Source organism: Cuculus canorus, chromosome 3, assembly GCF_017976375.1.
Source record: "Cuculus canorus isolate bCucCan1 chromosome 3, bCucCan1.pri, whole genome shotgun sequence".
NCBI lineage: Eukaryota > Metazoa > Chordata > Aves > Cuculiformes > Cuculidae > Cuculus > Cuculus canorus.
Window position 1 is genome coordinate 66,119,393 of NC_071403.1, and position 16,216 is coordinate 66,135,608.

At 42.2% G+C, this 16,216-nt stretch overlaps 1 protein-coding gene across 2 annotated transcripts in view; it reads left to right on the forward strand.

Annotated features, from left to right (window-relative positions):
- The window catches only part of ADAM17 (ADAM metallopeptidase domain 17), a 34,470-nt gene that overhangs the window by 480 nt on the left and 17,774 nt on the right, over positions 1–16,216 (forward strand). For both annotated transcript variants that reach the window (XM_054062429.1, XM_054062430.1), the window contains exons 2-4: positions 12,408–12,540; positions 14,028–14,161; positions 15,061–15,149. In XM_054062429.1, coding sequence (XP_053918404.1) covers positions 12,408–12,540; positions 14,028–14,161; positions 15,061–15,149 — 356 coding nt within the window. The remainder of the gene's footprint in view (positions 1–12,407; positions 12,541–14,027; positions 14,162–15,060; positions 15,150–16,216) is intronic.

The following is a 16,216-nucleotide window of genomic DNA, read 5'->3' on the forward strand; positions in this document are numbered from 1 at the left end:
TGGGGGAGAGACCGCTGGAGGGGGAACACAGGCCTCTGACAGGTGGTGGGGATGGGATTACATGTGGGGTGGGGGAGAAACCAGCCGCATGGGGCAGGGGATGGGAGAGACCAATTTTGTGGGGCAGAAGGTGGGGGACACACACCGTTAACAGGGAGTCGTGATGGGGTAATGAATGGAGTGGGGGAGACTGGGAGAGACCACAGCTGTGGGGCAGGGGGAGAGGGGCGCATACGCTTCTTAACTGGAGCTTGTGGCGAGATAATGAATAGGATGGGGGAGAGTGGGAGAGACCACTGCAATGGGGTGAGGGGAGAGGGACACACCTGCCTCTAACAGGGGGTGGTGATGGGGTAAAGTGTGGCGTGGGGGAGACACCACTAGGGGAGGTGGGGAGAGACCAGTGGTGTTGGGTGGGGTGGGAGAAGGGCAAACATGCCTCTAACAGGAGGTGGTGAGGGGTAATGAATGGGATTGGGGAGAAACCAGCCCCGTGGAGCTGCAGAGTGGGCGAGACCACTGCTGTGGGGCAGAGAAAGGGACACACACGCCCCTAACAGGGACTGGTGATGAGATAAAGTAAGGAGTGAGGGAAAGGCCACTGCCCTGCTGCGGCAGGGTCCTCTTCAGCTGGGAGTATCACCCGTGGGCAGGGTCTGGGGGATCTCTGCAGTGGTGAGACCACTTTATCTTCACGTCGAAGTCTGCTAAAGAGCTTTCCTCGCAGGAGTTTGTGTTGTGTTCAGGCAGCATAATTGTGTACAGGGCTTCCCTTGATAGCTCTCACCATTGCAGAGAGAGCCTGAAGCTGAATGTGACTTCTGGAAAAGCTTAACTTGGAGCAGAGCCCTTGCTTTGTTTCAATTCTGTAAACTTAGTTTTCATAGAATCATGGAATGGATTGGGTTAGAAGGGACCTCAAAGCCTATCCAGTTCCACCCCCTGCCATGTGCAGCGACACCTCCCACTGGATCAGGTTGCTCCAAGCCCCATCCAGCCTGGCCTTGAACACCTCTGGGAATGGGGCAGCCACCGCTTCTTTGGGCAACCTGTGCCAGTGCCTCACCACTCTCACAATAAACAATTTCTTTTTCGTATCTAATATTTTGCTTCTAAACTTTTTCTTCAGAGTGAGAGAGTTGCAGGCTTCTGTTCGATAAGCGAAACCTTATCACTGAAATGGCAGACGAGCTCTTGTGAGAGGTGGTGGTCTTGTCTTGCCCAGTCAGATGTCCTGTCTCCAACTGGTGAGACCAGTGGTGATGGCTTCAAGTCGCCTTTCCTTGCCTAGATCTGTCAGCAGGTTTCCCAATAGGCATCTGGGCTGCTCCTGTGTCCTCCTGTCCCATACCTGAGGGTGATCTGTGGTTCTGTGCAGGCCTCAACAGTTGGATTCAGTGGTGGATGCTCCAGGAAGTGTAACATAAACAGAACAACCACAGTGTGTCCTTTCAACCACAGGCAGGTTAGGGAGTTCCTCCAACAGAGGTTGCATCATGGGCTGTCAGATTTTTATGCCTTCTAAAGGACCTATCTACTATGAATTTGTGTAATCTTTATCTGATGGCCTTTGTATCCTTGGCTTCCTAGACTATGAACTCTTGAATTTTATGAAATACTGCATGAAGGAAAAATTCCTTTCTTCTGTTTCTAAACTTTGACCACTTCTGTATCAGAAATGGTCAAAGTTTAGAAACAGAAGAAAGGACCATTTGAATGATGACCAATGAATAATTCTCCCATATTGACCATTTCAGTTGTCAGAAATGATCAGTATGGGAGAGTTATTAATTTTCTTCTTACCTTTAGTAATTAGTCTCCTTTGGAATCTCTTTCTTTTTTAAGTTGGAAAATTTTAGTATATATAATAATTCTTATTATGAGGAAAAAAAAAATCATGACTGTATCAGTCTGGGTTACTTTTGTCTACATACTTTCTATTTCTGTTAGATTTTTATTTATTTAAGATGTATGACCAGGATTGCAAGGCAGTATTTGTGATACCAAGGTACTGTGGATTTATAATGTGAATGGTTTTGGTTTTGGTTTTTTTCTGAGTAGTTTTTTTGGTCTTTTTTGTTGTTTAATAGTCACTCCGAGGTCTCTCTTCTTTTTCTTTTTTATTTTTGAGTGGTAATAACCCTGCTGAAATACTTTGCTGCATAGATATAGCAAGGATTTATTTCCCTCAGGTGTTATTTCACACATTCACATGCTGAATTTCATCAGACATTTTGTTCTGTTGTACAGTAAATATATAAAAGCATTTTGCGAGATATGCTCCATTAAATGTGTTACATTTATCCACACATTTTATTCTTTAGAATGCTTATATATATGAGGCACTACTTCTCTAGTGTGTTATGTAGCCACGTGTCGGTAACTCACAATTTGTTGTTATTACCTGTTTGTCAGGGAGGGACATTGAGCATATTTGTTATTAGGTCCCTAGATGGTGCCTGGAGTGGAAATTGGTCCTGCATTTACCACCTTTAAGCCCACCTGCAGCAAGACCAATGGCACTGTACTTGCATGTTGTAGTTGATCAGTTTAATTTTTTTCAGTGCTTTATAGCGCTTGGGTTAATATATTCATGTCCTGTTGACTTATGGCTCATTTTCTTGGCTTGTTCTGAAGTCCCTTTTCCTGAATTTTGGAGTCAGGTCTTTAGATTCACCCTGTCAAGAAAAGCTTTTGGGGATCTTTTTAATCTCCTCTGCAGTGAATACTGAGGTTGTTTTTTCCCTTATGTTTTTGGTACTGGCCTTTAGCATCCATTCTTGGGGTTGTCTTGCAGCTTACTTGTTTTACAAGCCTCTTTCATTGTTTAGCTGTGTAGTTTCTTTTGATATAATAGACACTCTTTCAAGGATTAACTTTATGCCTTTTACAAGCTGCTCTTCACGATATCTTTGACTACTTTACTGTGGTTTTATGTTCATCTTTCGCTGGAGTTCTGTTGTCCTCATATTACACACAGCCTGGTTTTCTGAAGGAACATATTTTCTTTCTAATAACCTCAACTGTGCTATTTTGAGAGCTCTGTTTAACCACAGAGCTTGAGTTTTGTGAACTGAAATCAGCTTTCTGGCAAACGGTATCTTTAAGGAAGTTTCAAGGGTTGCCATTTTGTGATTTCTATTAAGAACTCTTCTTGCTTTTTTATCTAATAGTTCAGTTTTTCAGGAAGGAAAAAAAAAAAGATTATACGGTAAAAAACAGAATTGGACAAATAATAGGATGAATAGATAAAAAGATGTGGAGCATTTCCCAGCTGAAGTAATCTTAGGGTGTGGTGCTCCAGCAGCCTAAACTCATCTAAATTGGGACTGCCCCACAATCCTGGCCTCAGCTTTCTGATCCCTTCCCCGTTCCTGTGAGCACATTCATGGAGCGAAGCCACCTGGAAGCTAATTGATATTATTTTTCTGCTAAGGGGCAGGGTGTCTGTGTTTGGTTGTTTTCCATTTGTGGAACTCGCTCCCTGGACTCAATCGCAGTGTGAGGGGCCAGGTACCTGCCGTTTGTGGTGGGGATGGTAGTGATTGTGCTCGAGGTGAGGGATGAAATCAGTTTCAGTTTGTTGCCTTTAGATGATCTGGAAGTGGTGCTATTCTTAATAACATTAACAGCAGGGATTAATTTCTGGGAGAAGTGTGACCCTGAAAAGTTGTCAACACTAAATTTTTTTTTCTCTCAACCATCTATCTCTGAAGATAACCTTTTATAACTATTAAATATTAATGCTGTTTGTTTTGGAGTTCAGACATATCTGAATGATAACAGGCCTTAATGTACTTGCAAAGAACGGCCGTGCGAATACCTAGCTTCGTTGCTGTTGAATATATCTAGATTGCTGCTTGAATCTGTTTTACAACACAGTGGTATTAGTAGTGCGCTGCCATGAAGCAGTGTGTGTCCACCCCGAATAGACTCTGTATGTAAAATGTGTCTTGCTGTACTGTTATCGGCTTTGAATGAGATCTTTTTATCACAAACTAGGCAGGGAGTGAGAAGAAAGAAGACAGCTGTTCCTATCCCAGGTAGATGATATTCTCTGAATCATTCATTGGTGGTCCTTTTCTTAATGGTTCGACTCTGCAATCTTAAAGGTCTTTCCAGCCTAAACCATTCTGTGATTCTACCTGCTATACTGCAGTAATAAAATCTGAGGCAGGTAACCAGAGCTTGAATTGTTTTTTCTCCACACTGCTCAAATACCATGCAGAACTCAAAACAAACTGCATGAGCTGAAGAAATGACCACTTATAAGTGGTCTGGTACAAACCTACGTAATGCACATCAAAAGACTAGAATTTACAAGTTGTTGGGTGAAAAAAACCCCGAATGATAGTGGTGTTGATGAAGAAACTCAAGAGTTGAGCGATACAGAGAGCAGCGTGGAGTCATTCACATTCAGTTTTGAATTGTGCGTCATGCTTGATGTGACAAAGTGCAGGAGGTCTGTAAGGCCAGGAATGTAACCGGCTGCTGGAGAGTTAAGGAGTTGGTAGTTTAGCTTAGTGTCAAAAATGTGCGGTGTGAAATTAGTGACAAAACCCTTATGGAAGATTAAACTTTGTCCTTCTGGACTGAAGCATCTGTTGGAGGCTAAGGCAAGACCTCGGTAAGGGCCAAATAACTAATTTTCATACCCTAGTCTGCCATTTTTCTTACTGTTTCTTTATCCCACTCTAATATCCTCCAAGCAAAATGACTGTTTGGGATTGAGCTGGTTTTGCTGTTTGACTCCACAAACTGAAGGTTGGGTCTGTATCTCACCATACACCACATGGAGGAGAATCCAGGAATGCACAGCCCAATAGCTGTGTGTGAGATCTCCCTGAGATGCTGTGGGATTAGTTCAACATCATTGCAGGAATTTATAGATGCAGTGTTTCCACACATGGTATTGCAGGCTAAGGGATAAAGATAGTCTTCTGGATGCTTTGTCTTCATATAGGCAGTAAATGCTTCATGTAGACACGGCCTTATTGAATGCAAATTATCAGTGTGATTTTTGTTTGTGGATTTGCTGTCTGTTCTACAGAGATACTCAGTATCAAGATTTTGAAGTACTTTTCTTGGGTTTGGTTTCTTTTGTTCATTTGACTTGGTCGATGTTTCTTTTTCCATCTGGAAAAAAAATGAAAGAAGATGTGATAGAAGTGTAATTCCCAAGAGAAGTACCCAAAGTCAGCAAAATGAAGAATGTCAACACTAGATTAAATTCTGTTTATTAACAATTACCCATAGCTATTGCAAGATTTTTGTAATGAGAACATAATCAAGTGCCCAGTGTGAGTTTGGTTTTCAGTGGTGCTAATTTGGTCTCATCTTTAAGCAGCCGAAGACTAAATTTCTTGTTTGCATTCAAGATTTGGAGTGGTTTTATTTTCCTTTCTCCCCACTGTGAAAACTGACAACTTCACCACGCTGTTCATTGCCGATAGCAGCAGTGACTCATCTGTTTCGCCTTTCTGCTACTCTGGAATTTGTGTGTGTGCAAAAGTCCCAGCGTGGGTTTCTGCTCCATGGCTGGAAGGGTCAAGTGAGGAAGCACAATGAGGCAGCTCTCCAGTACACTGTTCTCACTCTAATATTACACCAGGGTTGAATCATATGTTTAGTAGTCAGTAGAGAGATTCATCTTCCAGATAGAAGTTTATATTTAACATCTGTAATAACCAAGCTGATTTATAAACTGCAGGAGTTGGAGTTCGCCTGTTTCCCAGACCGATCAAGGGAAGTCCTTTGCTGTGTCCTAGAAGGTTAACTAGGAAACAGGTTTCTTTAACAAAGAGGAGTGCGTCTTTCTACGTTGTTCTACAGATTTCATATGCTGGTTTCCAGCCTGCTCAGTTTTGGGACATCGTGAAACCCTCTGAGTGATCTTGTTGATGTCTTGCAGATGTAGGCGACCAGGCCTGCCAGCCTGCAGCCTGTATGCTTTTTAGCCCATATTTATGTCAGTCATGTCCTGTGTCTCTTCACAGTATCCATCCATACCTTCCTGTGCTGCTCTTAATAAGCTTTATTTGTACTTTTTTCCCTTCCTTGATACTTGCCTTTTCAGCCTACACGGACTGGGAGTGGCAAGGGGGCTCTGTTATGCAGGGCAGCACCTCTAGCTGCCACCTAGTCAACGTTGATCCATGGTTACTGAGGTGTTGAACAAGAATATGGTATCCCTTGCATTCCCTGGTTTCCATTCTCACCTTTTCAAATTGTTACTGAAATCCTGAAGTTCTGCCCCTCAGTACCTGTGATGTACCTTGGATTTTGAAAGGTCATGTGTGAGTGAGTCCAAAGTCATAACTACAAGGAGAAGAGACACAGTTAGAAGGGGAGGAGAGATTGGTCTCACAAGCGTGGTCCAAAAAGTGTTTAGTCTCTACCTAGGATCAGCTCCACTCAAACTTATTTTGTGACCCGGTGGGATTTTGTGGTGTGCTATCCAAGTACAGTAGTGATGAGGCTGACCGTTTATGGAGAGCCAGACAAATGATCTGTTTCCAGAGGAGACTACATCCTGTGACTTGGCTGTTCTTGTCTGCAGGATATATGAAAGCATGTGATTTTCAGGGTTGTTTTTTTTGAGCATCAAGTCATATGATACTATTCTGGTTTAAAATGAGACAGCTGTATTGCCCTTGTTTCACTTTGAATATGAGGATGTTAATTCAGTGGGCTTCCTTATGTTTTATAATGTCAGTATTTGAGCAGGGTATTGCATTTTTTCCCCTCAAAAGTGCTTTCTGCTCTCACTAATAGGAGAGACTGAGTTATTAAATTAAGTGGATACAACCGAATAAATTTTGTTCCTCACTGGTCCCTATTTAAGATATGTTTAGCAAAGGAGAAAATTTACAAGGTTGGAAGTGTGTGATGTAATGTGTAGGAGCCATTGGAGGTATTCAGCTGTTTTCAAAACCACCAGAAATAGCAGTTCAAGTATCTGTACAGCTTCTGCTAAACAGAATTTCCACTCTTAAGGAAATATTCACACTTTTCCGAAATAACTGTCGCTTTTCCTGTAGGGAAAAAACTTTGGAGTAGTATAAATGTGCAGATATATGAGCAAGTTTTTCCTGAGATGAGCTAAAGGCTGCTTTGTAAGTTGTTAGCTTTCCCATGGTATCTATCGCCGGACACTTCGGAATGTGTGAGAAGTAGCGAGTAGTTCACCCTGTGTAACTGCGGGAAGAGTAAACTGTGGAGTAGCTGGTAGACAGTAAACGGGCAGCCTCCCTTGCCTGCCAGTGCGAGGTCTGTGTAACCATACCCTGAGGCTTTGTCTGTGCTGTGCTGGTGACTAACTGAATTCGGGCACCTTGTTTTCTCACGTGGTTCAGCAAGGCTGGTGCAGTTGGGATCGAGTCAAACTCATGCCTTTTAAAATGTTCAGCAATACCGATGTGACTGGCCGTTCTTACCAACAGGTTTGTCTAGAAATGTGTTTAGACAGAGTGGAAACCTTTATCCTGTCACGGTTTATAAGCATTCTGACGTGCATTCAGTTCTTGCTTTGAACCTGTTTCTCACACTTCTGTTCATGTACGCTTGGTGAGCAAAACAGCAGCCACTCTTTGGTGGAAACAAGTAAACACGATTTATCTGAGCTGTTAAAAGCATGGGCTATTGCGCATGGGTTAAATATTTTGGTTTTCTTTGTTTTCTCCTTTTGGCAATGGCTCTGTACCAGATGTACTGCAGAAAGATGTAACTGCACGTGTAATGAGCTGTTATGGAACAGCTTTCCCACAGATGGATCTTCTCAACACATCCTTTGTCAGCAGTCTCCTAAAAGCAATGTAAACTGTTAAGAGAAGGTACCCATAAACATTTAGATGTTACTGCGTCCCCTCCTGCCTGGCAAACTACATTTGTGTGCCCAGTTGAGGTACGAATATGTTGGCTTTCTCCATTTGTGCTCCCTGGAATGGTGCTCCAGTTGAATGATCACACTATAATGCAGCCAGTGACCAGCTGTTCCCACAAACATGAGGGCAGCTGTTTTATGTAGAATGATGGGGGTTGCTTTAGCTCATCTGATCAAGGCTGGGAAGACTCCAGTCTGTGTTTCCTGGTCCAAATTCTGACTGAGACTGTGAATTTATATTTGAAGTGATTACAGTTGGTTACTTTAATTAAAATATTTTAATGTATGAAAAACATTTTTATATTTTATTCTTCTTATTTGGAAGAATTAAAAAAAATAATAGCAATAAAGAATGTGGAGCCCTTCAACCATTCAGTCACTCCCCAGCTGCATCAGAAAAATTGTTTAGTCAGCTCCTCACAAGCTTTTTTTAAGCATTTGCTACCCATTGGAAATCAGCTCAAGATGAGTACCGGACTTGTGGTCAACAAGCTCCACACAAAACACAGGCTGGAACCCTTCTTGCAGACTTGGAGGTGCCAATGATTTAAGTCACACAGCAAACTACTCCCTGAGCATGTTTGCTGCGCTTATTCTAGGACTCCTGTCTGTAGGCTTGTCATCCCAGCTCAGTGCCTTTTGACAGGAGATTGATTTCTGTTTTTATTCCCTGTGGGATGGTTGGAGAAATAACTGCAATCATCACTGCGAACACCTCTGACACTCTTGTTATCACTGTTAAAAATATTAATTATATCTTGTAGGTTAAAACTTCATGCTTCTAGATAAGCTTACTGTTTCTATAAATAAAGCAGTTCAAAAGAATGCTTATGAAAGGCTGACTTGCCACACTTGTTGCTTTCTGGGCAATAGACTGGGCATGAGATCATGGGAATTCACTGTTCAGCTTATGAAAGCTGAGCTAGTTGGAGGAGGATGCCGTTGGTATTTGAATTGATAGCGGAGCACTTGAAGAGGGACCTTCCCTTTTAAAAAATATGTGCTGGCCTCCAAATCAGTAAGCTAAGTTGTTGCCCAGCAGACTCTTGAGTTGTTTACTACTGGAGGTAGCCACTCCAGTGTGTTTTAGCTCATAATTGACTTTAAAAGGCAGGAAAGTATCTCTTAAGTTGCAAAGTCTAGTGGCATTGGGCTTTTAGCCTTGAAACCAGGTGGAAGAAAAGAAGGTAAATGATCAGTTCAAAACTGGGGGCATGGGTAGAGCCACTAGTGTGGATTTCTTCTAGAGGGCTTCGCGGCATCATCTTTGTCACCATTGTTCCTTCCCCGTCTATCTTATAAACCTGAGATGTGTATGTTCTGGTGGGGTGTCCCTCCCCAAAGGAAAGAGGTGCGATGAGGTGAAGGCTGGCAATTGTAGAACAATAAATATTTGGGATATCGGGATGAAATTGAGGTGTCCTCCTGCAAGAAGAGAGGAATACAGAAATCTAGAAGAGGCTGGAAGGGAAGGAACCGCAGGAAAATACTTTGGGAAGACCTGAGTCAACTCAGTGCTCTTGAAGCCCATAGGAAGTGGCTTTTGGACTATAGTGAAGAAAATAAGGAATGCCAGAAAGACTATTAAACTTGAATAAAAAGTAGTCAAGTGTATGCTTGCTGTGGCTCCCATCTGCAGCCTGCTGTACAGCTCGACTCTTTACAGTTCTGTACTCTGTTTAAAATAATGACACTTCATCTTATATTTTCAAAAAGCTGTGGCCATGGATTCATTTTTCACAGTTTGAAAATTTTACAGAGAAATTTTGATTTGAGTGTGTTACCAAGGTATTTTTTTCACATCTGACTGATACCTGAATTAGTTCACAGATTTATGTCTAGCAGCAACATGTCTTGATGTATGTCTCAAGTAAAATTAAAAGCAATCAAATTTAGGAAGGGTAATAGGAAATACAAACAAGTGCATTCTTGTTGCAGGATTACAGGAACTAGGAGTGCCCTGTGTTTTGTTTGTTACCTTAACAGGATCATCTTACTCATCTTCATCAGCTCTGTGGGTCTCGATCTTACTACCCTTCCTGTGTCTCTGTGAGGCGTTTCCATCAGGGTTTGTGTGTGGTGAGGTGGATGGAGCAGGACTTCTGAAGTTCTCCTTGTCCACCAAATGAAAAAAACTTATTAGTAGCAGACTTCTCAATTCTCTTGCCATGAAACAAGGATGTTTTGTTGTAGTGGCAGCTGCATCTTGCGCTTTGGCAGGACCTGCCCTTCATTCTGGGCTATTCTCTTCAGGCAACAATGGAAAGGGGCAAAAGGAGCAGTGTTTTGCAGCTGCGGTTGTTCTTCTTGGTCAGACCTTGTGCTTGGCAAGTCCTGGTGTCAGTGAGTCCCCGAACAGCAGTACCACACCTCTCTTGCTTCATGGCCCACATACCACACGCTTGCTCTGTATCACAAACATTTGGTTTCCTGTAGATCAACATTGACTTTAATTGAGGGATCTGCTGTAGCTGAGTGTGTTGAAAGAATCTCAGGCTTAATTAAAAGAATTTAGGACTAGGCAGTTTAATGAGTTTGTTCCCAGAATTGATTTTCTATGACTGTTGCTACCCTCTTCCCAGGTGGTTCTGGATGAGGGCAGGTTCTGGACCATAAGCAATGAATTATAGTGGGCTTTTTAAAGAAAAAGGATATTTTGGGAGTATTTGCATATTTGCTCACTGCGTGGCTCTAATGAACCAGCCCTGCAGCATGCGGAAATCTAATGATAGAGGTGCTGCCTGGCATGCAGCGACTGGGCATGCGAAGGGAAAATCCCACAGCACAAAGGAAGGTGGTGGAAACTTGCTTTTGCATATAACCCGAAACACAAGGTAATCGATTGCAGGTGCTCTCAACCTGTGCATTGTAAACAGAAATCAGGAAATTGCAACTGCACTGCCCTTCCTGTGTTGCTCAAGAGCAGGCAAGGCACTGCCCAAGAGGGAGAAGCCTGGGTGGGAGCTACTGCTCGGTGGTTTCTGCTGCAGAGGGCAGCTCTGTCCCCTATCCATCTCTTTGCTAGTAGATCTGGCACAGGGCCAAGAGTGATGTGATGGTCATCTCTGATTGTGCAACTCCTTCACTTCTCATGTACACAAACACATGTGTGCACACACACTGGTGGTGAATTCTCCTTACCTACACCCTTACAGAAGAAAATAGAGATACTTGTCTTGACCCTACAGTGCGTCTACTTTTAAAGGGTTTCTTGGGCTATAGAGGCATGTGTTTGGGGATAAGTCATGGTACTGAGTGCCAGGTTTAATAAAAATTATTTCAGGGACAGTAAAACTTGGCTTCCTAGCGATGTTGCTCATTTAGAAGTGTGATAAAACATGTGAGGTTACTTCACTGGGTGGTGTAAGTTGGTGATCGGGGCTCTGAAGAAGTGGAAGGCCATGTTCTTTAATAAAAACCTACTTTGGTAGCTGTCATGTCTGGTTTAGAAGCAAAACTGGAAATGGAGAGGGGAAAAAAAGGCATTGTTTTTCATGAAAAGATGACAGGATGAGCACTTCTGCCTCTTGCAAATCACAGCTGACTCCTCATTTGGTGCACTGAAAAGAGTGAAAGCCTCTGGCAGAGAAGGAAGACAGTGATGTGGGAGTAAGAGCCTCAATTTAAGGCTGTAAATAGCGTATGAATCAATCGGCGCTGGTGGAAGCGAGGGTGGTTGTCAGGTGTCTCACTGGGTGGTGGGTGCTACAGAGAGGAGGAGTGTGGGTGGGTGCTCCTGGTGAAGGAATGCCTTGCAAAAGCAGCAGGAGGCTTTATCAGCAGGAGTCAAACACCACTGGCAGCTGGCACTTATGTACTTGTTAATGGTGGAAACATCTGCAGAATATTGACCTCAATTTGCAATTTGTGTGCTGCTCCCCCTGGGGGTTCAGGCTCTTGGTCTCCCTCATCCAAACAGGTTTTCGTGTTCTGAGTATGGAAATCGAAGGAGTTTTGTGTGTGGCAAGATTCTGGGAAAACAGGGTACTTGAACGTGCCTCATGAGGTGCCTTCTTAGTTATTTCTGATTGATGAGCTTGTGCAGCCATCTGTTTTCTTGCTGCTGTTGGACAGAAAAGTAGTAACTGCAGTCTTGATCTGCAATGAATTTGTTGGAAGCTTCCTAGATGAAATTTTCTTCTTCCTCAGACTTGGATGGAGACCAGCAGCTGAGGAGAGTGATTCACATTCTCCACCACTTAGTGTCCAGGAGGCAGCCAGGGAGGGCATTAGCTCTGCTCAGCCATGGCAGTAGAAATGATACATTGATTGCTCAAAAACTGCTTATAAGTGAACTAAATTCTTTTTTTTTTTCTTTACTTCTCTCAGATTGTCTCTTATCTCACAATATGATTTCTACTTACCTACAGAAAAAGCACCTTTACATAGAAGTACTATACTTATCCTAAAATTAGAGCAAAATGTGAGCTTGCTGTTGAAATGGAAGGCTCTGTTTTACTGGTCTATCTGTGCATTTGTGAAAGAGAGTCTCCTGAAATGAAACCTTTCCTTGTTGTTCTTCCAGACACAGTTGAGTCCATGCTTTCAGACTACGACATCCTTTCTCAGTCTAGCATCCAGCAACACTCACTGAAGAAAAGGGACCTTCAGCCTGAAACACATGTAGAGAGACTCTTAAGTTTTTCAGCCCTGCAAAGGTAATTAAATCATCAACAACAAAAGAGTGTAATCTTTTCCTTCAGTTTGTGATGAACAATACGTAACTCCAAACCCAGAGAGGGTAACCTTGTTTTCTGTTATGACTGGCCAGTTCTTGTAAGTTAGTGATCTTCATAGTTATATGACTTCAGAGAGGCTCAGAGAGAGCAGAAGAATAGGTTGAGTTGTGTGGTACAGCTCTGTTTGCCAAAGTTACAGTGATTTCAAGACTTCTTTTGCTTTGTTCTTAGCATTAGTTTCATGTTGATTACTTGTATTCTTTGGGTTGGATCTCACTTCTCCCTCATATTGGCAACATAGCCGTACTCCTGGGTTGTCCTCTGGTTCTTGAAAGTATCTGCCTTCAGTTTGTGAAGTGCGTGCGCTCTGTTGCCCAAGAGATTTGTTAGGTTTCTTTTTCTTGGAGGTTTAATCCTCTTCCTACTGAGTGTAGATTTCTGATTCAATAAAACACTTTTTAAAATATTTTTTTATTTTGTTTTTACAAGACAAGACATGGAAGCCCACGTGAAAGGGCAAGGAGAGGCAGAAGAGAACAAGCACAAAGGTTGTAGGGAAGCTATTCTGAGTGTCAGAAAAGTGCCTGACGGGTATCTGAGTGCTGAAACTGTAAATCTAAAATGGGGTAGCAGGGTGAGAGTAGCGCTTTGTATTGACAAGCGTAGGCTGATTTTGTTCATCTGACATCTTTGTCTGCTGTGTTCTCATGTGCCTCCCCCATCTGTCATCTACAGCTGCAACTGCCATGCAAGTTGTTGTGAATACTTTTTAAATCTCTAAATGTTTGGAGTGGGGTAACAAGTATAAAAGGTTAATGGGGTCACATGTTGGGCTGTCTCCGTCTTGCGCTGCCTCGTGCACCCTGACTTTACGGTGATGTTGCGATGCTGCTAGTGATAATGACAGAATAATTGCAGAGGGGCATACCAAAAAGCTTTGATTCACAGTCTGTATAAACCAGGAGCCCATGTGGCTTCTGCCAGAGAAGGTTTTCTGCTTCTTGGGGCAGCCTTTAGTTTTTGTGACACTGTTATAAAAATCTAGAGTTCAGATTCCTGTGTGTAGTTCTCTGACTATCTTTCTTCATAAAATAAGTATTTTAAGGTAATTTAACTTAAAATAGATTAATATATTCCTTAGTCTGTTCTTCTTTAAATTATTTAAACAGGTAGGTGGTTTTCCTTGACTGCATGTGGAGAAGGTGCATCGTGAGCAAACCATGACTGTTTCAAGGGGAAAGGGTGTGTGGTGCTTGTGTTGTTTGGGTTTTTATCTTCTTAATTGAACACCTTTGCCACTTTTTAAAAAGTTTGCATTTATGAATTACACAGTAGAGGATTTTGTAGCCTGCTTATCACAATGGATGCTTTCAAACTGCTTTGGGGCCCTCAGTGAAATGGAGACTAGATGTGTCTGATGTATGCATACTTTGCTTAAAAATAAATGGAAGTAAATTCTTTTACAGGCACTTTAAATTATACTTAACTGCAACTGCTGAACACTTTTCAGAAAGATTTCAAGCATTAATTGTGGATGGGGAAGGCAAGGAGAAGGAATATCGTGTTCAATGGCAAGACTTTTTCACCGGACATGTCGTTGGTTAGTATGGACTGGACTGTGTTTCAGTGCTGAGAAAGCACAGCTTTGCACAAGTCTCGTGGCCAAAGTAAATGGTATATTGCCCTCGCTTTCATCAGATGATATTAGAATGAACAAGGAAACTTAATTCTTATGCCCCTCGGGTTTTCAGGGCTGGGGTAGTGGGTTTTTTTGGTTTTTTTTTTTGGTGGCTTTGGGTTTTGGAGGGTTTTCTGAGCTATTGCACCAAGGTTCTAAGATAGAATACTTCTGCTTAATTTGGCACAGCACAAAGGTATAATTTTCTTGAGCAGCAGCTTGTGATTCTTTTTGAAAGTGATTATGGTGGCTTTAATTACAACTGGAATGTAGGACTTAAGTGTTCCTTGTCCCAGAACACAAAGCCCAGGTAGTGATTATGCAGTGTTGCCCAGATTGTTATATTAAAAGTCATTAAGATAGTTCTTTGCGAACTATTTTTCTGTAAAGAAAAAGTTATCTTGCTCCACTGAAGTCCAGCACTAAAGTTTCTGCTGAGTTGTTTTGATTTTTATGTTGCCTTTGTGATGTGGTGAAAGTCTTTCCCACTGGAATGCAGGCTGACGCCATGAAATTGCTGTCTGATAGTGGTTAAGATGCAAGCTGCTTTTGTTGGCAGAAATATTGTGTGTCCCGTTACGAATCTCCACAGCCACCTTCTCCAAATTATCAATTACATCCAAGTCTTGATGACTGACCTTTGGGAGATGGTTCTTTTCTTTTTTTTTTTTTATGTGAACTGGTCAGTATAGTGTTCTTCAGAGACCGAGGAAAGTGATTAGACTTAAGTTTAAAGCAAATTAAAAGAAAGAAACAACATCTGTGCCGGAGTGCATACAAATAGAACTGAATTAACTTATTTTTCCTTGCTTATGTTAAAGGAGAGCATAATTCCAAGGTTGTGGCACACATTGGGGATGAAGACTTTACAGTGAGAATCAATACTGATGGAGAAGAGTACAACATAGAGGTATGTTTTTCTGTTGAAAGCAACATTCAGACCATCATCTCTTTCTCTGTGGGTGTTTCTCTTTCTAGTTAGTCACACTGACACCTCTGTAGCTCAAAATAGACTTGGTGGTGGTGTTTGGTTTGGGGCGAGTAGGGAGGAGAGAGAGAAATGTGAAACTAGTTTGACTTTAGCAAGTGTTGAGTTTTATTAGTGAGTGACATTCTCTGACATTCACATTTTTTTATACATCAGGGAAAAGGTATGTTTTAAACAGGAAAGGGTTTTAGAAACAGAAATGGATAATGTTAGTAATTAGTGGTGATTATGTCCTCTAGAATAACAGACTGCGCAGCCTTGAGAGCTGAGGTCTATTGAGCTTTCTAAAATTTTTATTTTATGTCCTTAGATTTTTTTCCCACTCTTAAAGCTTTATTTGAAAATCTGGTATTTATCACTGCTCCCTTGTTTCTCTTTTTCACCATTTTCCCAGACACAAGCCGTGTTAGAATGGCTGAATAACAGTAATTATGACTCAGTATTATATGGATACTGTAATTGTCTCCAAACCCAAGGATATGCAGAAGTATGGGTAAACTTCGCAAATCTAGTCATGTTAAAGTATGAAAATGCAATTAGAATACCCAAACCGCTGTACTAGTGCTTATCATTAAAAGCGTTTAGTAGCTGTTTGATTGTGGTTTAAAGCATTTTTTTGTGTTTGTGGCCCAGAGTAATGTAAGCACATCTTGGTTCCCTGTGCAGCCAGCAACCTGGCTCCTCACGGGCAGTGTCTGTACAACTAAATAAAGACAGGGAATGGTGTGGAGTTTCTGGCTTGCCCACACTGCCCAGCTGTTAGCATCCCCGGGTCACCTTTAGCCCCTAACCAGCCTTGGATGAGAGGATGCCCGTGTGTGGTCAGAGATGGTGTGTGCCAGGGACCATTCCCAAAAGGCAGCATGGACAAAGCCATTCTGCTGTTGTCTTCCTTGGCTTTCATAGTCCTCCTGCACTGTTCAGAAAGGCTGCGGACTCTCATATAAACCCCTGGTGCCCTCATGCTTTGCCTTAGGATGTGCAAAATG